This window comes from Lolium rigidum, chromosome 1 (genome assembly GCF_022539505.1).
Source record: "Lolium rigidum isolate FL_2022 chromosome 1, APGP_CSIRO_Lrig_0.1, whole genome shotgun sequence".
Lineage (NCBI taxonomy): Eukaryota > Viridiplantae > Streptophyta > Magnoliopsida > Poales > Poaceae > Lolium > Lolium rigidum.
This window is the reverse complement of record NC_061508.1, coordinates 196,599,823-196,620,221: the sequence shown is the minus strand read 5'-3', so window position 1 is coordinate 196,620,221 and position 20,399 is coordinate 196,599,823. Positions and strand designations below refer to the sequence as shown.

The window sequence follows — 20,399 nt, the reverse complement described above, 5'->3', positions numbered from 1 at the left end:
TACTTACTCACCGTTATGAATGGCGTAGTGAAGTGCTTATTTATATCTCTTTATGATTGCAATGTGTTTTGTATCACAATTTATCTATGTGCTACTCTAGTGATGTGTTATTAAAGTAGTTTTATTCCTCCCGCACGGTGTAATGGTGACAAGTGTGTGCATCCGTGTTAGTACTTGGCGTATGCTATGATTATGATCTCTTGTAGATTATGAAGTTAACTATTGCTATGATGGTATTGATGTGATCTATTCCTCCTACATAGTGTGAAGGTGACAGTGTGCATACTATGTTAGTACTTGGTTTAGTCGAATTGATCTTTCATGCACTCTAAGGTTATTTAAATATGAACATTGAATTGTGGAGCTTGTTAACTCCGGCATTAAGGATTCGTGTAATCCTACGCAATGTGTTCATCATCCAACAAGAGTGTAGAGTATGCATTTATCTATTCTGGTTATGTGATCAATGTTGAGAGTGTCCACTAGCGAAAGTCTAATCCCTAGGCCTTGTTCCTAAATACTGCTATTGCTGCTTGTTTACTTGTTTCTATGCGTTACTACTGTCTGCGTTACTATCTGCTGCGTTACTACCGCTTGTTTACTCGTCCCGGGCAAAGCACTTTTCTGGTGCCGTTGCTACTACTTATTCATACCAACTGTATTTCACTATCTCTTCGCCGAACTAGTACACCTATTAGGTGTGTTGGGGACACAAGAGACTTCTTGCTTTGTGGTTGCAGGGTTGCATGAGAGGGATATCTTTGACCTCTTCCTCCCCGAGATCGATAAACCTTGGGTGATCCACTTAAGGGAAACTTGCTGTTGTTCTACAAACCTCTGCTCTTGGAGGCCCAACACTGTCTACAAGAATAGAAGCTCCCGTAGACATCAGGGCTCCATGCACTTTCAGCTGTCACAGCAACTCTTGAATCTATACGAGATGATCTGTCAAGGGAGAAGCTTCTCGGATGAGAGTGGTAAAATTCGTAGTATTCAACTCCCATCTATTCTCTATTTTGCTTACTTTATCACCAAGTGCGTTCTTGCTAGAAAGAATGCAAATAAGTTATTCATCCATGACTTGGTTTTCTTAGCTGCTGCATTGCAACGTGATAAAACTTATAATTTGGGTGCTTCGATAGCTTTTAGGCTTGCTACTAACCGTGATAAAGGGGGAATTTGTGGAGGTCTCATTGCCTCTCGTTTGCTAGCTATGCATGGTGTAGAACCTCACTCTCTTGATGTTCAGCTCTCTATAGAGAAACTTGATATTGTTTCCATGATAAAACATGACTTTGTTTCTAATTGGTCTAATTTGAATAACCTGTCCTATGAGATAACATTTTTCAAGAAAAAGTGGAGAGTAACTAAATCCGAAAGGCTAGTTGGATTGCTCGCACTCGCTTTGTTTAACCTTGATTCCAGGGAAAGTTGGTCGGTCACAGAAGATGAACTTGATGCATACATAGAGAGGAGCGGCCATCACGCATGGGACGGCATGAAGGAGGCCGAGGAACCCCTCGACTTGTCATCCGACGCAGCAAGTTCTTCACATCAGCATTTTGGGCATGTGGAGCCTTCATCCTCTTCTTCTGCACAGGGATCTTATTATGACCACGCCATGTATGATCCACCGGCGTGGAACCCTGACCCTCGCTGGGGTTGATCTCCACTTAGGCCAAAAGCCTAAGCTTGGGGGGAGGTATGCCGGCATCACTCATTCATTGCATATTACAATTGCCGATCATTTGTATATACTTGTTTCGCTTCTTTTGGTTGTTTCTCTTTCGGTTATTTTTATTCCAGTAGGTTCTTATTTTAGTTTTTGAAGGTTGTTACTACTGTAGTAACCTTTACTTTTACCTTTTTATTTCATTTGTGTGCCGATGGTTGCCTCTAATATGAGGAAGATGATATTTGGGGAAGTGCTGTCTAAAAAACAGATTCTGGACTGATACTAAAAATATTCCTAAAAATAGCCAGAACGTTATTTTGAGCAGCCAATTTTTTTTTGCATGTTCCCCATGTTATTATCTAACTTTCATTAGTTGAGCACTTTTCGAGTTGAACAACAGAAGATTTTCGGAAAAAATAATTACTGTACTGCTGTCAAGTTTTAGCAGATTTCTGCCACTTTGCTTTTGTGTGACTCTTTTAGTTTTCATTCTCTTGTTTTTGCTTTGTTTCTTTTCTAAAAGACAAAAAGACCAAAAATATTTCTATTGTTTCTCTTTATCATTTGTTTATTTGGTTTCTTGTTCCTATTTTGCTTTATTTACTATCGTTGGTTTGCTATGAGAAAATCCAAAAAGATTTTACTTTCGTTCTTGTTTCCAATTCGAAAACACCAAAAATATTTGTTGTTCTTCTTCGGTTTTGTAAATTTTATTATGGAGTTCAACGGTCTCCGGTGGTTGGAGCTTGGTTTTCATTTCATATTATTCAAGCCACACAAGTGAAAGGCAATAATGACGATCTACGACAACTCGACTGTGGTGAGAGGCTGGTATGAACTCTATTTGTTTTCATTTTTGTACATATACTCATCCATGTGAGCATGCTTAGTTGGTTCATGTGAGGTATATGTCATTTAATGAAAGTCTAGTAGTTCATGATCTCTCATGTTTAGCTCCAATTATTAATAATGAGTAGCTTGCTTGCATTGTTTTATTCATAGATAGGTATGACATTGTGGTATCCTCCTCTGAATAATGCATTTGAATTGACTTGGCACATGCTCATGCATGCATATGACTGAAAAACAAAATTCAATTAAGCCTCGATGATTTACTTTGCTCCAGAGTTCTTGTATCACTTTTTATGCCTCCGTTAATTTTATTTTGCCGCAAGCATGATTATGACGGTTACTGCTCTCTTGATTGTCGCTTCCCAGTCTATTGCTAGCCTTCACTTGTACTGAGCGGAAATGCTGCTCGTGCTTCCAAACCCCTGAAAACCAAGTTATTCTAAAGTATCCACCATAAATACCTACGCATGGCATTTCAAACCATTCCAAGTAAATTTTCATGTGCTACCTTTAAAACCTTCAAAGTACTTCTCAATTTGTGTCAATGTTTTATAGCACATGAGGAAATATGTGGTGTTTATCTTTCAATCTTGTCATTTACTTCTGACAGACTTTCATAATGGACTAGTGGCACATCTGCTTATCCAATAATTTTGCAAAAAGAGTTGGCAACGGGGTTCCCAGCCCCAATTAATTAACTTTCATTAATAAATTCTCTTCACATGTTTTGCCCTGATTTATCAGTAAGCAACTTAAATTGCAAATAGACACTCCTCCATGGTATGTGAATGTTGGAAGGCACCCGAGGATTCGGTTAGCCATGGCTTGTGTAAGCAAAGGTTGGGAGGAGTGTCATCCATAATGAAACTAAAATACATGTGTAAACAAAAGAGAAGAGGGATGATTTACCTTGCTTGGTAGAGATAACGTCCTTCATGGGAGCCGCTCTTGAAAGTACGGTTGACGAGGTAGTTAGAGTGCCCACTACCATTCGTTGACAACAACAAACACCTCTCAAAACAATTTTACTTCTGTTTAAAAAAATGAAAAGCTCTAGCACATGTTAATCCCTGCTTCCCTCTGCGAAGGGTCAATCTTTTACTTTTATGTTGAGTCACCATCCTTTCTTTGAGCACCTTCTTGAGAGCATAATTGTCATTCTTAGTGTAATATGTTTGTCCCAGAATATGGTTAGCTGTGGTATAACTTTGATGCTTTTATCTTTGATAATCTTCACTTCTAGTCTTTCCATGAAATTCAGAGGTGCCTGGGAATTTATGTTTTGCTGTACAAATACGGGCAAGCGAGATACCAGTTTATCATATCTTTTTATGAACATTGCAATCCTGCTGATAGATATGTTTCATGATGCTTATTATTAGTTTGTTGGTATCTTTTTCATGATTGACACAACTATTAGATGACTTTATTTGCATTTATCTTATTATGAATTGCCTAAGTACTCGTCCATATAATGAGAATATTTACATCATATGAGCAAATGTGTTCGTGAAAGTTCTTTTATCGCACTCAGTTGTAAACTGAATTGCTTGAGGACAAGCAATAAGCTAAGCTTGGGGGGAGTTGATACGTCCAAAACGTATCTACTTTCCCGAACACTTTTGCTATTGTTTTTCCTCTAATTTATTTATTTTGGATACAACTAACGCGGACTAACGCTGTTTTTAGCAGAATTGCCCTGGTGTCTTATTTTTGTGCAGAAAACCAACTTTCAGGAAAATCCCCGGAAATAATTGCAATGGGCCTATTTTCACAGAAGACCTACGGAGCCAGAAGACGAGACAGAGGGGGGCCACGAGGTGCGCACACCACATGGGGACGCCGCCTCGGCCAGCCCCCGATGCTCCCCTCTGGACTACTTAAAGCCCTTGAACTAAAAATGCACGGGGTTCGACCAATTTTCCAGAAGACATCTAGAACTCCGCCGCCATCAAAAACTCTATTTTCGGGATCAGAAACTCCGTTCTGGCACCCTGCCGGGACGGGGAATTGGAGGAGATCATCGCCATCATCGCCACCGACGCCTCTCCATCAACCATCCATGTTTCCCCCATCCATGTGTGAGTAAATCCCCGCTGTAGGCTGAAGGGGATGGTAGGGATTGGATGAGATTGTTCATGTAATAGCCATAAGATTGTTAGGGCATGGTGCCTAGTATCCGTTGTTGGTACTTTTATGATACTGTTGCAACTTGTTATGCTTAATGCTTGTCACTTACGGCCCGAGTGCCATGATTTTAGATCTAAACATGTTATTGATTCATGATGATATTCATTGTTTTATGATCTTACCTGCAAGTTGTATACACATATTGCTGTCCGGAACCCGAGGCCCCAAAGTGAGAGAAATTGGGACAAGCGGAGGGAAGGCTGTGATATGAGGATAACATGTGTTCACAGAGTGTTAATGCTTTGCTCCGGTGCTCTATTAAAAGGAGTACCTTTATTACCAGTAGTTTCCCTAGAGGCCCGGCTGCCACCGGCTGGTAGGACAAAAGATGTTGTGCAAGTTTCTCATTGCGAGCACGTACGACTATATACGGAACACATGCCTATGGTTATTTAGTACTTGGATACTGTTTTATTATTATCTGCAAATGTCTTGTCTTGATTATTACATGAGTTATCTTATCCATGCAGCGCCCGTTCATCCATCCCTATGCCTACAGTATTTTAATCCTGCTGTTTACTATAATCACTATTGATGTCTTTATTACACTCGTCGCTTATATTTCACTATCGCTACTGCTATAAAACTGTTACTATCGATAAACTCTTGCGAGCAAGTCCGTTTCCAGTGCAGCTGAATTGACAACTCCGCTATTAAGGCTTACAAATATTCTTTGGCTCCCCTTGTGTCGAATCAATAAATTGGGTTTTACTTCCCTCGAAGACTGTTGCGATCCCCTATACTTGTGGGTCATCAGATACCAACACCGGTGCCTGTGGCGGTTCGGATTGCCTCAATAGCGGCAGCACGGTGGATGTTCATGAGGCCACAGTGGTGCATCGCCATGGAGGATGGCCACTGGTGCGTTGGTGGTTTCGTCGATTGGTCAGACAAACGAGGCTATCCGTCAGATTAATTATGAGGCTAAAGCGTTGTAAACTAGAACAAACTAGGGTTTACATCAATGATTTGATCTCCCTCCCGCATGATCTTCCTAGCCTTTATATAGGAGGCTAGGTCTCAGGGTCCAGTCCGGGGCGGTTTACATATGTTTCTTGCCTAACTAGAAGTATGTTGGCTCCTTTAATGCGCCTTTCCTTATTCGGCAAGCTTCATCTTGCGGGCTTCGACTTCCATCATCATGGGCTTCTCCAAAGTACGCACCAGGGTGACACAAGCCGTAGGCCCAATTAGGCATACCCATGTCAGTGGCGGTGAAAGGTCACGGATGTCGCCTAGATGGGGGTGAATATGCAGCTTAAAACTTTTACTATTATGACTTAACAAATGCGGAATAAAACTAGCGTTTAATTTGTCAAACACAAAACCTATATAACCAAGGTTCATCTATGTGCACCAACAACTTATGCTAAGCAATACAAGCAAATATGTGATAGCAAGATATATAACTTCAAGCACGAAGGCTATCACAAAGTAAAGTGCACAAGTAAATAGCTCGAGTATAGGAATAACCAAGGTGATGCGGAGACGACGATGTATCTTGAAGTTCACACTCTTGCGAATGCTAGTCTCCGCTGGAGCGGTGTGGGTGACAAAGCACTCCAAACGCCACGAAGGCCTCACCGTTTGCTCCTCGACCCTTCCCACCAAAGGGGAAGACCCCGATCCACTATGGAACCTTAGGGTGGTCACCGACCCACACAAAGCTTGGGGCTATCTCCACAACTTAATTGGAGGCTCCCAATAAATCGTCACAAAGGCCTTGTTCTTGAAGAATTTCCACAACTTAATTGGAGTCTCCAAGAACACCACAAAGACCAGTAAGTTGTCTAGGGTCCAAAGACCCAAGAGGAACAAGCTTCGGGAACAAGCTCCCGAAGGTAATATCTCATGAACTTTCACATCCACATATCACCGCGGAGAAATCAAACCGATGCACCAAATGCAATGGCAATAACACCACAAAGATGCTCAAATTCTTCTCCCTCGAATTCCAACAAAGCTACAAAAGCTATTGGGGGGTATGAGAGGAAGAACAAATAGGAGAACACAAAATTCTCCAAGATCTAGATCCCAAAGATTTACTCACAAAAAGATGATTTGGTTTGGTCAAAGTATGGATCAAGATCTCCTCAATATTTCTCTCAAATAGATGCAAGAATCATTGGAAGGGGAGAAAGATCTCAAGCTCAAAGAGGTCAGCAACGGCTCGGTGCGCTGCTCGTCGCTCATGGTGGCGAGCACCGCCTCGATCTCCAACACCAGGGCGTTGCCTTGCGGCGGCGGAATCGGCACGCCTCCCGCGCTTAGCCGCCAACTTCCAGGCGCGCGGAAGTCCCGCGGCGCCGGGTAGCCCGCCATGTACAGGAGCCGCCCCTCCCACTGGTGGAGGGACCGCCGACCGAAGCCGTTGTTCGCCGCGCCGTCGCCGGGGAAACGATTCGCCATTGGATGAACCGAGGTTTTTTTGACGAGAGAAGAGTGGAGAGAGAAGGGGACGGCGGTGGTGAATGCGGCCAGGCGCGATAGCTCCGCGATAAATAGAGGGGAGCAGTGCGTGAATTCGAGGAGACGGTATTAACTCACCGCGTGGAAGCTACGCGTCGCAGCGACGACTGATCGGCGGCAGGCTTTTACAGCGCGCGGAAGACGATGCAATGAGGACGATCGGCCTTTCTCGCCAACAAATCAGGGCCACCAGGCGCGTGTGATCTTTCCTCAACGATTCACGGACTCCCCGAGCGCAATCCAGATGACCAGGGTTAACGTGGGCTCACCGGATAAATGAAAGCCCAAATCCGAACGAATACGAGGATCCAGGAAATGAAAGCCCAAATCCGGACGAATACGAGGATCCAGGAGTGTGACTAGACTATTTTTCGACGTCTGTTGAAAAAACAGCTCCTGGACAAGAAACAGCGTCACACTATTTTTCGACGTCTGTTGAAAAAACAGCTCCTGGACAAGAAACAGCTCCTGGGGCCTTGCCGGGGAGACAGCTTGAGGTGCTCTAAGTGCAATGTTTTGTGTTACTGATGGGTGGGGCTTGGGACCCATCCTTTGAAATCGCATGCTACATAGATAGTTCCATACTCCCTCGCAGGAAAAATGGAAACCCAACAACGAAGGGAGAAAACCTTGCTTCCTCCCACATTGTTTCTGGTTTCCGGGTGAAGTCTCAAGGCAATTGTAAAATAGGGCTGCACTCCACGAAGGCAACATGGATTAACTAAACAAAAATCTTTAGTACAATAGCTGATTTCCAGCTATGATCATCGATTCTAAACACCATTACACAGCTACATATAAACCAGATTTACACTAATATTATGCAATCCGCAATTACAATGACAACACAATTTCTTCAAATCACCTAGTCCCACTTCCACGGTACATCAAAGGCTTTACAAAAAGCCACAGACAAAATAGCCAAACACACCTTTTCCATTAATGATTGTCAACGAGTAACTAAAGGGCAGCATGTCAGTATCCTCGGAAGATACTTACCCTGATTTCTTGCACAGTTGCACCTCAGGCAATTAAAAGAAATTATACAGGGAAATTTTGATGAGACTGCTGGAGAATGGAAGTCTTCATTCTGCTACCATTGCGTCCCTTCCACGTGTAAGCACACCAATTGATTCCCATTCCAGGGCACAAACCACATCCTGTGTAAGAGCACATGGAGTTGATTACAACAGGTACTGAAAGAAATAACTACTTGCTCTATTCAACCTAGATCAGACAAACTTACAGAAGGGTTCTGAGGATCAATATCAAAGGAGTTGATAGCACAGGGCTCGGCAAGCAATTCAAGGGGCCTCTCATCTGGTAATAAAATTGGCGTATCTTAAGCAATTTGCATGAAAAAGTCAACAGTGGAAACATTTATAGCTGTATGGCTACATGCTCACCTTGTTCGACAATTGCAAGGATTCCATCCTCTGAGCACATCATCACAGGTAATATTCTTGTTGAGGCAGCCGAAATAATATCAGATGACTGTGTGTAGTTATCAAAAAGAACCTCCCAAACCTCACTTTCACAGACTGGTTCTGCTGTCTCGTGCAAGCCTACACCAGAGAGTGGTATTGGCTGCTGTGGCCAGCGTAGATCCCAGGCAAATATTGCCCCCGAAGAGCCTCCCACCTAGAAACATTCAGAGGTGATTCACTTATCTAGTAATGGCTTATCTAAATGCTACATTTTAACTTGTTTCTACTATGTGCTCGACAGGGGTGGAGCAGCGTTTGGGTCATCAATGGCCCATGTTCTTGAGAGGTAACATGGGGTAGCTGCCGTCACCAGCACCAAGGGAGTCCCCTGCATCCTACGTTTAACAATGTGATCCAAGTTCCGCAGCTCAATCAACTTGACACTTCCCTACTTCTCTACTGCTTTCTAGGCCCAGTCTCCAACAGTTATTAGGCTCACTTCACAGGTATACACAACCCTGCCACAGTGACCAACTCATTCCAATTCCACTACATATATATTATACAGTACATTAATTGGTCGCAACAACTCTGACAATAAAATTTGCAGTGGCAAACGAGTTTTACAAGATGGCTTGTTGAGGCAAAGCTACTCACAGCTCATCATTGGTAAATGCAGGAAGTAAAACTCATGGTAAAGAGTAGCTAATGCTTTACCAATATTTGCAGGACCTTACTGTGATTATCATTTCAATTTTTTATGTTACACACAATATAAGCTTAACATAAAGAAGTACTGCGCATAGCTTCAGAGGATTGACATGAAATCAGCAAAAGCATCCAGCCCAAGGGACATTACTTGCCGTTATCTCTGAAAAAAGGCTCAATTCTTATACATAAACTAAAACATCTGGATACGGGATATACCTCAAAAGGAGCACTGCTTACAATAACTGCTGTGGGTGCCATTCTAATCACGCATTTTCTGAAAGACTGATTTACCTCTATACTGATTGTTTATGGATACAGGGTTGCATCCTGTCGATGAAATATATCAGGGCCTGTTTGGAATAACGAAATTTTGCGGGTATTTGGGATAGGCGTAAATATTCACTCTTACTGGTTGTTCTATCCTACTGAATTTCATGTCGGAAATTGGCTTACTGCTTATGGACACTTGGTTGTTTGACTTTCAGCTCTGTACATTAGTTTATCGCGTAGTTACACTGTAACTGAATAGTTTCTTGTCCTAGATACCCTAAGCTCTCCATCCTAAAAAAAATTGGTCCTACTTTAGCCACTAGTTTATACTGGTGTTAGATGATTTATGTGTGAAAGCACAATTATCCTCAAGTGCCAAATATCTAACGAAACAACAAACATATCCTCCCGAACAAGAATTACGGTTATGTTTATGGTTAATAAGAGGGTACCAAATATCATAGGAAGCTATATATAAAACGAAGCTTTGTCAAACGCATGTGTTAACTTAAATGAACATATATTGCTAATTGACTACTTCCCAGTTCATGTAAAGAGCGATATTAACCATACCACACAGATATGTTTTCTTGATGGATGGATATCAATGGAATGCACTATGCCGGCGGCAACACCACGGCCCCTACAAAATCACAAGTTTATCAGGTCAGCAATCAAGCAAAGCAGAAGAAACTGTACAGATCCAGCCTGCTACGCACTGACCAGATGCCCTTGCACTGCGCCACGACGGCGTTCCCTTTCCTCCGGTCCCACCACTGCACGCCGCAGCCGGCGCCACCGGTGGCGAACTCTGCAGACGACGCCCATCTCGCCGTCTCGTACCCCAGCATCCCCTTCCCGTCCCACACCCTCCTCGCCACCACCCTCCCGTCGCCGCCATCGGACACTAGGTGCACCCTTCCGTCCTCCCCGGCCGTCACCCACTCCTCGCCGCCACAGTCCAGGCCGCGCACGGGTCCCACGTGGAAACCCGCGCCGCTGGGAATGGATATCACGGAGTCGGTGTCGAAGGATGAGGGAAGGAGGTGGAGGGAGCCGGAGGAGGTGGCGGCGGCAAGGACGGTGCGGGAGCAACGGAGGGCCGTGGGTCGGGAGGGGAGTGGGAGGGATGCGAGCGGGGAGGCGGGGTCGGGGAGCGAGAGGAGGTGGAGGTGGGAGGAGGCAGGGATGGTGGGATCGTGGACAGCGGCGGCGATGAGGCGGGCGGAGGAGGTGGAGGAAGGGAGCCAACGGAGGAGGTCGATGGAGAAGGGGAGTGGGTGGCGGCGGAAGGAGGGGGAGTCGCCCGCCATTGTTGCGTGTTTCGAGGGTTTGGCCGGCCTTCCGCGTTGAGGGGTTTGGACTTTGGACTACTACGGAGGCAGAAAGAAATCGGCGAAGTGTGGAGCGGGAGCTAAATATTCCGTCGCTTGGATATATTTTTGTCATCGGACCGTGCCCTAGTAAAAAAACTGAAATTTAGAATATGATTTCCAATTGAAATTTTAGTTTTTGATAAAGAAAATGTATTAATACCGACAGACAATACCAAGAGCTAACCAAGACATCGATGATGCACACACCAAACTATTAAAAACATGATCAAGAAAACCAAAATGGCCGCAATAAAATTTACCATAAACAACCAATGATAGCAACTTGAGGATAACATGAGAGGTGCTCAGTGCGACATCTTCAAGAAGGGGGTGAGGCACGGCATCAATGTCGCTAGATCCAACCACTCATGAGTTCCCACCCGAAGAGAATTCTCAGCAAACTCCAAACAATGTCTTCAATATCGGAACACCGCGTAAAAGCCGGCACTTCTAAGTTCAACAAATGAAGATCTAACCTAGAGCTTTCACCATGGAATTCGAGACGCAACACTCAAAGTCAAAGAGCAACGACAAATCAAAGTCAGTCATGTGTTGCTACTACCTGTTGATCCATCATCACACAACCGAACACAAACGGGCCCGACGGGACTTAGCCATGCCATTGGAGCCATATGTGTGCAACATGTTGCCGAACAATGCCTAGGTATGCCTAACATCAACAGAAATCCCTGTGACGTCTTGGGTCTACTCGCGCAAAGCCGATAGGCCAATCAAGTGAGACACGTTGGGTAAGGTCCGAACCCACACATCGAGCAAAGTAGAATCGTTGATATATCGTTGCAAACACCTTCGTGGGCTATGTCAAGCACTCTTGCCCCTGGAGCACACTACCGGGAACCTCCATCTAAATACCGAAACACGTCAACATTGCGCTCCGTAGGGAGTGTGACCCCTGCAAGGGACTCGGAAGATGCATCAACATCACTACCACCTTGCAACGAGAACTAATAAGGTCCAACATCGAACCCAAATCAGAGATCAAAAGACCTTCACCGTGTCCCCGCCGTTGTTGCCATGCCAAGACAAGCCATCGTGCAACCCCTGTGGCCATAGCGGCATAACCACCGCCGAGAAGACCCAGGCCACTGCCCCAGTGTAATGTTGTAAGGGTATTTTACCCTTATCCATTATTTTGGTAACAATGACACCGTGCTAGAGTATTTGGCCTAATACGTTTATAAGGATAATCTCAGGTATTAGGCAAAGATGCATAAATGGTGTATCAAAGGAACAAGAAGGCTATAGGAGACCCCCCACTTCAACAACAATCGAAAAGGGGTCTACAGCAGAAATCCGGTTTGCCGACCGGTCAGCCGGCCCCCCAACCGGCCAGTCCGGCGTATGGCTCGGTCAACCGGTCGCCAACCGGGCGCCAACCGGACTCCACACGAGCATCTATCAGGTCCGGTTTGCCGCCCGGTCAGCCGGCCTACCGACCGGCTGGTCCGACGTACGGTTCGGTCGACCGGTCGCCAACCGGGCGCCAACCGGAGGAGCTCCTGGACGACGCAAAGTGACTCCGGTCCCTGGTCCGGTCTGACCGGCCTCTGCACCGGGCAATCCGGTCTGTGGTCCGGTTGACCGGGTTTGTCGAGAGAAAAGCTGAGGTGGCAAGTGACCAACGGTCATATTTCGAAGAACACTATAAATAGGCCTTCTCCTACCTCTGAACAGTTAGGCACTACACTACAAGCTGTTCTTGAGCTCTCTATCTCTCTTACTCCATTGCTAGAAACACCAAAAGCCTCAGATCTCCCTCCTCCTCCACCCAAACTCAAATCCCTCCGGGGAATCGTTAGAGGAGGACCCGATCTACTGTTCTACCAAGCCAAATCTCATTCCCCCTTGTATTCGTCGAGAAGCTTGCTTCCTAGGGTTCCTTGGAAACCCTAGGTGGGCAAGAGGAGTCCGGAAGCATCCGGGTTGTGGATTTGCTCCGGGCAAGATTGTGAAGGTTTGGAGGCTACCTCAAAGTCTACCACAAGTGAGTGAGCTATTCCTTCGTGGGATAGGCTCCGGAGAATAGGGTGAGCCTTCGTGGCGTGGGGAATCCTTCGTGGGACCTCCACCCCTCCAAACGTGACGTACCTTCTTGCAAAGGAAGGGAACACGGGAATACATCCTCGTCTCCGCGTGCTATCGGTTATCTCTAACCGAACTCCTTACTTGTGATTTAACTGCCTGTGAGAGCCTTCGTGCTCGAGTTAGTTGTATCCTCATATAGGTTGCTTCACCTAGTTTGCATTAGGCTCACCTTTATATTTTGCAAAGCCTAATATTGCAAAGAAAGAATTAAAATCTGTAGAAACCTATTCACCCCCCCCCCCCTCTAGGTTTACCATCTCTATACTTTCAAATGTCCCAGGTTTAGAGACGATCGAGGGGTAGATTTTAGAAAGGGATGTGCACTGCATCGTAAATTCTGGGGAAATTTCGCGCTTTTAAACAAAACTGCATCGAAGGGGGACAAGTTTCTCTCTCGACACCTTACAGGGTTAGGGTTTCGAGAGTGCGACAAACTTGCTTCTCTTCTCAACTAAGTTAGGGTTTTGAGAAGAGGGGAGAGTAAAGTGCATTACAACTTAAGTTGCATGATTGAATTCAAACCTAAGTTGCATTTGAATTTAAACATCAAATGAATATCTCATAATTCAAATGTGAGGTAATTCATTAAGCAAATTATAAATAATAAACAATATAAACAATACAAATATAAAGTAAAGCTCATTAGAGAAAATTGGAGCTTTATTGATAATAACACAAGATACATTGTCTTTACAATATTCAGATTTGAAATTAAAGAAATTACAACACATTACAAGAATTGACAAAATAGAAAAAGAAAGAAAAAGAAAGAAAAATACAATGAAATGAACTATCCTAAAATACTAGCTAAATTCTTCAAGAATTCTTGGTCAACACTTGTTTAATCTCAATTTGATCATCCATTTGATCCCTGCAAGCAAAACATCAACAATGAACAAACTTGAGGCCAAGTGGCAAAGCCACTTGGCAGGTTAGTGCAAAAATGATCAAATTGAGAGGATAATCTCAACACTGTCGGGGAGGTCAAGCCAAAGGACCAAGTCCCAACCTGTGAAGCACACAGCAGCTCACGGTGGTGTGTCTGCATGTCTCACAGCACACACAACCAGGGGTGAAGTACCCAGGAAATGGAGTGCTATCGACCAGGGGAGCAAGGGGAGGCAGTATATAAACTTTTCACAGCCAAACCCTAGAAATCCATCGACAGGATCGCCAAGGGTAAGCACAGCCAGAGCCTTAGAACAGGAAGAACACCAAAGCTCTTCCTTCCAACCCAAAAATCATCAAACCATCCAGAACAGTTCCAACATGAACTGTGCTGTTGAGCAAATCACCAGGAACAGCATCACAAGCCAGCAGGAGGAGCAGGGCAAGCTTCATAAACCAACCAGAAGCAAATCCTCTACATTAGCAATTTATCTAGGAGCTGGAGTGAGGTATACACAAAAGAACCTTAGCAAACACATGCTTTGCTCATCAATAAGCATACACATGCATCACAGAAGCAAAAAGGGTAGGAAAACCTGGTTGTATCATCACTTGGTTGCAAAACCATTTGGTGCCAGCAAATAAAACAAAGGCTAGAAGGAAAACAACCAAGGGAACACTGGTTGTGTCAACACAGTGACACAACCAGAGAAATCCATCATGGATTTGATCCTAGTTAGCCATCCAAAGTCACCAAGCACCTAACAGTTTAACTACACCATCAGACAGATAGACCATATGGTGTCTATTCATGTTTGTCAACATCAAAGACCACTGGTAATCCAAAAAGAGATTAACCAGAAGACATTCACAGAGCCACAACAAGCCACAGAGAGGGGGAGCTACCCATGACAGCATCACAAGGCTGCCAGGGCCACCTCAACCCACAGTCAACACTTGAAACCACCACATCATCACCCAGGAGGGTTCAGTAGTGGGCTAGGGTACCAACCAGTGGTTGGCATCCAGCTAGCCCTAACAAATTCATTGAAATGATCATCACTGAATCACAGTTCACAGTTCACAGTTCACATCATTCATCCATTTAATAAAGCAAGATAAACAGATAAATGAATTACACAAGAAATTGATGCACCAGAGCCTTGCAGATGATCCGATGGATCATTGCAAGCATCAACTGATGCTTGAGCAAGCACCATCACACACAGGCAAAGTCTGTGTGATGCACACACATCACAGAGTGAGCACCAGATAGTCACAAATAGAGACACATCAGCTAATCACCAAGCAAATGGTGATCATATGATCACCAGAGCTTGCTAGCACATGTTACAGGTTGCCATAACCAAGTATATCATCGATGAATAGCCGATTCATCGAAGAATTACACCCAAGCCATAACTGAATAAACAGATACAGAATTAATGACTTTATGATTGTATCCAGAAGCACATCAAAGGCATGATGAACCACTGGATCAAGATACACAAGTAAAGCTGACATAGGCATCCCCAATGGGCCTGCCGAAGAAGATACCCGGGGTTTACTGAAGGCCCACGACCCGAAGGATAAGAAGATTCGGAAGTTCAAGATACTATTAAGGAAAGTTAGAGTTGTAATAGGAGTCATCGTTTGTAATCTTGCGGGATGGGTTAGAAACCCTCCCGACTCCGTAAACTTGTATGTCACGAAACCCTCGGCTCCACCTCCTATATAGGGGGAGTCGAGGGACAAAGAAAGGATCGAATCATTGTCTCACAAACCCTAGTTCTTACATTGTCGAGTACTTTTCGATCGAAACCTTCGAGATCTACTTGCCCTCTACATCCAACGAAACCCTAGTCTACTACTTGTAGGCATTGACAAGTTAATACCTTGTCAATTGGCGTCGTCTGTGGGATTTAGAGGCGACAAGGAGCTGATCTCGATGGCACGTTCAAGATCGTCCACTTCGTCGATAGCAAGCAACATCATGGACAGAGGTAAACAGATCGAAACTGGTCTCGTTGATTTTGTTCGTCACCCACCCTCCCGTTTGGATGCATATGCGTATCTGGAGGAGCCCATGGAGATGACGTTCGGAAAGTTCCACTTCCGCGTCCAGAAAGAAGGAACGTATCGTCTCGAAGTTCCGATTTCGTCGGGATTATCGGCGGTCGATCCCGATTTCTCAAGCTCATCATCATCCATCGAGTCAGGCGACGAGGAGACTTCATCGCCACGCTTCATCAGCACCAAAGCAAGCGAAGAACTCGCCAAGATCTTCAGCGACATGTCCTTCGAGTCATCCGCGGACTCCTATATAAGCGATGACCCGAATAGCGTCGACAGCTTCGACTTCATCGACAAATCCATCACTGTTGGAAAGGTCTTCACCAATCTCTATGATGGTGTCACCAAACCCAAGCAAAGTTCAGAACTCAAGATATCATCGGATCCGCGCCATCGGAGAAGCAAGTCGCGATCAGGAGGAAACATCAGAGGCTTTCGACGACTTGGGAAATCCATATGTCGATCCTTCTGACCTAAGGCGAGGTTTGGGCACTAAATATGTCGGGCCTACACCACGTGTTAGAGTTCAACTTCCACAAGCAGCATGGGATAGATCAGCAAGAGCTATGGATGGTTCTGAACCAATGGAGACAACCGCTACGGTCGAAGAATTACAGGCTTACCAATATAGGCTCGCCCGAGCCGGAAGAGAATTGGAAAACAGCATGCACTGCTCCGAACGTAAGAAAGGAGGCAGCCTTCCGCGTCAAGCGGTGCGAAGAGCGGAGTTAAGTCGACAATCAGGAACTTCGGGAGATAGCCACACAGAAGCTCGAAGGAGGGCAAGATCTCGGCTGCAAAATATACCTGAGGCTGAAAGAGAGACTTTAATTCAAAACCTCGATATGTATTTTATGTCAATCGACACGCGGGGGAATATCATCCCGAAAACACCAGAAGCAGGATACATGGCAACGCAAGCTTTCATCTTAGCGTCCAGGCCACCTCCTGGGGACCCGAGAGAAGCGTTGTATAACATGGCCATGGTAGGATGTGGGGCCATGGGAGCAGCATTTGCAGCCACACCTCCCGAAGGAGCTGCAAGACAAAATAGCCCGAGACCCACCGCAGCAGCATACAAAATCCACCAGCAGCAAGTGGAGTCAGAGATACGGCGGCTCGAGCCAGGGTAGATAGAGCGCGACAAGGCAGAAGAGAACATCGGCAGTCACCAGAACTCGCTGAAGAAGATATGTGTGGACTCCCGTGTTTTACGCGACGGGTCCGGAAAACTCGAGTCCCCTCAGGATTCAAGTTACCCGATAGTTTCAAGAAATTTGATGGCCTACAAGATCCCGAGGATTGGCTAGTCGATTACCTCGAGACAGTAAAGTTGATAGGTGGAACCAGAGCAACAGCCATGCAGAGCATTCAAATACACCTGAGCGGAGCCGCAAGATCTTCGATAAAAAAGCTTCCTCCAGGTTCTATCGACGCATTGGGATAGCTTTGAGGATGTGTTTGTCAAGAACTTCCGATCAACCTGCAAAAAGTCAGCGACACTAGAGGAATTGAGATCATGTCGACAAAAGCATGATGAATCAATGAGGAAGTACATTCAAAGGTGGAACATCATCAAAAACTTGGCAGAGAATATATCTGACGAGAGAGCGATAGATGCGTTCGTAGCAGGAGTTCGACGAGGTGATTTTGTGGAGGACTTGGGAAGAACCAACCCAAGGACGGTATCAGCATTAATGGAAATAGCACACAGATGGGCAGATGGCGAGGATGCTGTACATAACAAACGACACAGGTCACCAGAGGAGGACCGCAGTTGAAATTTTCAAAATAGACGACGATTTTCTCGGCAATTTTCGAGTTACGATGTCCCTGGCCAAATATCGGCTGGTTTTCGGGGAAACAATGGAGGAAACAATAGAGATGATTATCAAAGGAGTAATGCAAAGCAAGGCGACAATAGAGATGACTCTCGAAATAACAGGCAAAATAGTGGGTCGAGATTTCAGAGACCTTTTGTAACTCCCGAAGATATGATGAACGGGCCATGTCAGATGCATTTTTACCTCGACAGCAATGGGAGGAGGCAGTCGGGGCATTTGCGGAAGGACTGCCGAAACTTCCAAGCAATGCTCGCGAGTTGCGGGAATAGCTAATGCACAAACAAGTAAATATAAACCCCCGTGGGCCTAGGAGTGAGATTCACTTGCCATCTCCTCCCGCAATTACGGACGAAAATCGACATTAGCTCGTGAATAGCGGCAAGCACCAAGCACCACCACCTTACGTTGATCCCAACTCTCATGGAGCGGTCTCGATGATTCGAAAGGCAGGCCATCCAATAGAGCTCGTAAAATAATCTCGCGACAGTGTTCATGGCGGAGAAAATGCCTCCACCAACGGTTGAGTACCTCAACCGGTCGTGGGCAAGATATTGGCTTCACGATAGCGGACCATCCGCGCAGCAAGTTCCTCGACCGTGGCGACCAGCACTTATCTTACCAGCAGTAATCGCGGGATTCGACGTATCGCGAGTATTCATAGACGGCGGCAGCAGCCTAAACCTTATGTACGCAGACACGCTGAGGAAGATGAACATCTCCCTAGCAAATTGAAGCCAACCGACACGCGTTTCCATGGAATTACGCCAGAGAAGCCAAGTTATCCGCTGGGAAAGATCAATCTCGACGTTCAGTTTGGGACCCGAGAAAATTACAGGATAGAGAAGTGATACGTCTCCGACGTATCGATAATTTCTTATGTTCCATGCCACATTATTGATGATATCTACATGTTTTATACACATTATATGTCGTATTTATGCATTTTCCGGCACTAACCTATTAACGAGATGCCGAAGAGCCGATTCTTGTTTTCTGCTGTTTTTGATTTCAGAAATCCTACAAAGGAAATATTCTCGGAATTGGACGAAATCAACGCCCAGGGTCCTATTTTTGCACGAAGCTTCCAGAAGACCGAAGGGGGAAGGAAGTGGGGCCATGAGGCGCCGACACAACAAGGCGGCGCGGCCTGGCCCTTGGCCGCGCGACCCTGGCGTGTGGGGCCCTCGTGTGGCCCCCCGCGTTGCCCTTCCGCCTACTTAAAGCCTTCGTCGCGAAACCCCCAGTACCGAGAGCCACGATACGGAAAACCCTACCGAGACGCCGCCGCCGCCAATCCCATCTCGGGGATTCGGAGATCACCTCCGGCACCCGCCGGAGAGGGGAATCATCTCCTGGAGGACTCTTCACCGCCATGGTCGCCTCCGGAGTGATGAGTGAGTAGTTCACCCTTGGACTATGGGTCCATAGCAGTAGCTAGATGGTTGTCTTCTCCTCATGTGCTTCATTGTCGGATCTTGTGAGCTGCCTAACATGATCAAGATCATCTATCTGTAATTCTATATGTTGTGTTTGTCGGGATCCGATGGATAGAGAATACTATGTTATGTTGATTATCAATCTATTACCTATGTGTTGTTTATGATCTTGCATGCTCTCCATTATTAGTAGAGGCTCTGGCCAAGTTTTTACTCTTAACTCCAAGAGGGAGTATTTATGCTCGATAGTGGGTTCATGCCTCCATTAAATCTGGGACAGGTGACGAAAGTTCTAAGGTTGTGGATGTGCTCGTTGCCACTAGGGATAAAACATTGATGCTATGTCCGAGGATGTAGTTATTGATTACATTACGCACCATACTTAATGCAATTGTCCGTTGTTTTTCAACTTAATACTGGAAGGGGTTCGGATGATAACCCGAAGGTGGACATTTTAGGCATAGATGCATGCCGGATAGCGGTCTATGTACTTTGTCGTAATGCCCAATTAAATCTCACAATATTCATCATATCATGTATGTGCATTGTTATGCCCTCTCTATTTGTCAATTGCCCGATCGTAATTTGTTCACCCAACATGCTATTTATCTTATGGGAGAGACACCTCTAGTGAACTGTGGACCCCGGTCCATTCTTTTACATCGAATACAATCTCGCAATACTTGTTCTACCGTTTTCTCGCAAACAATCATCATCCACACTATACATCTAATCCTTTGTTACAAGCAAGCCGGTGAGATTGACAACCTCACTCGTTTCGTTGGGGCAAAGTACTTTGGTTGTGTTGTGCAGGTTCCACGTTGGCGCCGGAATCCCTGGTGTTGCGCCGCACTACATCCCGCCGCCATCAACCTTCAACGTGCTTCTTGGCTCCTACTGGTTCGATAACCTTGGTTTCTTACTGAGGGAAAACTTGCTGCTGTGCGCATCACACCTTCCTCTTGGGGTTCCCAACGGATGTGTCATCTACGCGCATCAAGAAGCTGGAGTTCGAAGTCGTGGATTTCCCATCACAGTATCACGCCTTGTTGGGGCGGCCAGCATATGCCAGGTTTATGGCG

General features: G+C 45.4%; 1 protein-coding gene across 1 annotated transcript; it reads right to left on the bottom strand.

Moving 5' to 3' along the window:
* Positions 1-7,873: 7,873 nt before the first annotated feature.
* LOC124682933 (nuclear pore complex protein NUP43-like) lies at positions 7,874-10,926 on the bottom strand. The gene is made up of 5 exons (XM_047217533.1): positions 10,318-10,926; positions 10,168-10,237; positions 8,593-8,827; positions 8,433-8,506; positions 7,874-8,346 (listed from the first exon to the last, which is right to left on the bottom strand). Exons 1-5 carry the CDS (start codon positions 10,905-10,907, stop codon positions 8,272-8,274), a joined length of 1,044 nt encoding a protein of 347 aa, XP_047073489.1. The 5' UTR covers positions 10,908-10,926; the 3' UTR covers positions 7,874-8,271.
* Positions 10,927-20,399: the final 9,473 nt, after the last annotated feature.

Bases quoted from the DNA above. Each gene is read 5' to 3' on its own strand.
- LOC124682933 (XM_047217533.1), bottom strand. From the start codon at position 10,907: ATGGCGGGCGACTCCCCCTCCTTCCGCCGCCACCCACTCCCCTTCTCC. The intron at 10,238-10,317 runs GTCAGTGCGTAG...GTGATTTTGTAG, and splicing joins GCGCAGTGCAAGGGCATCTG to GGGCCGTGGTGTTGCCGCCG. The intron at 8,507-8,592 runs GTGAGCATGTAG...TTTTATTACCAG, and splicing joins CCTTGCAATTGTCGAACAAG to ATGAGAGGCCCCTTGAATTG.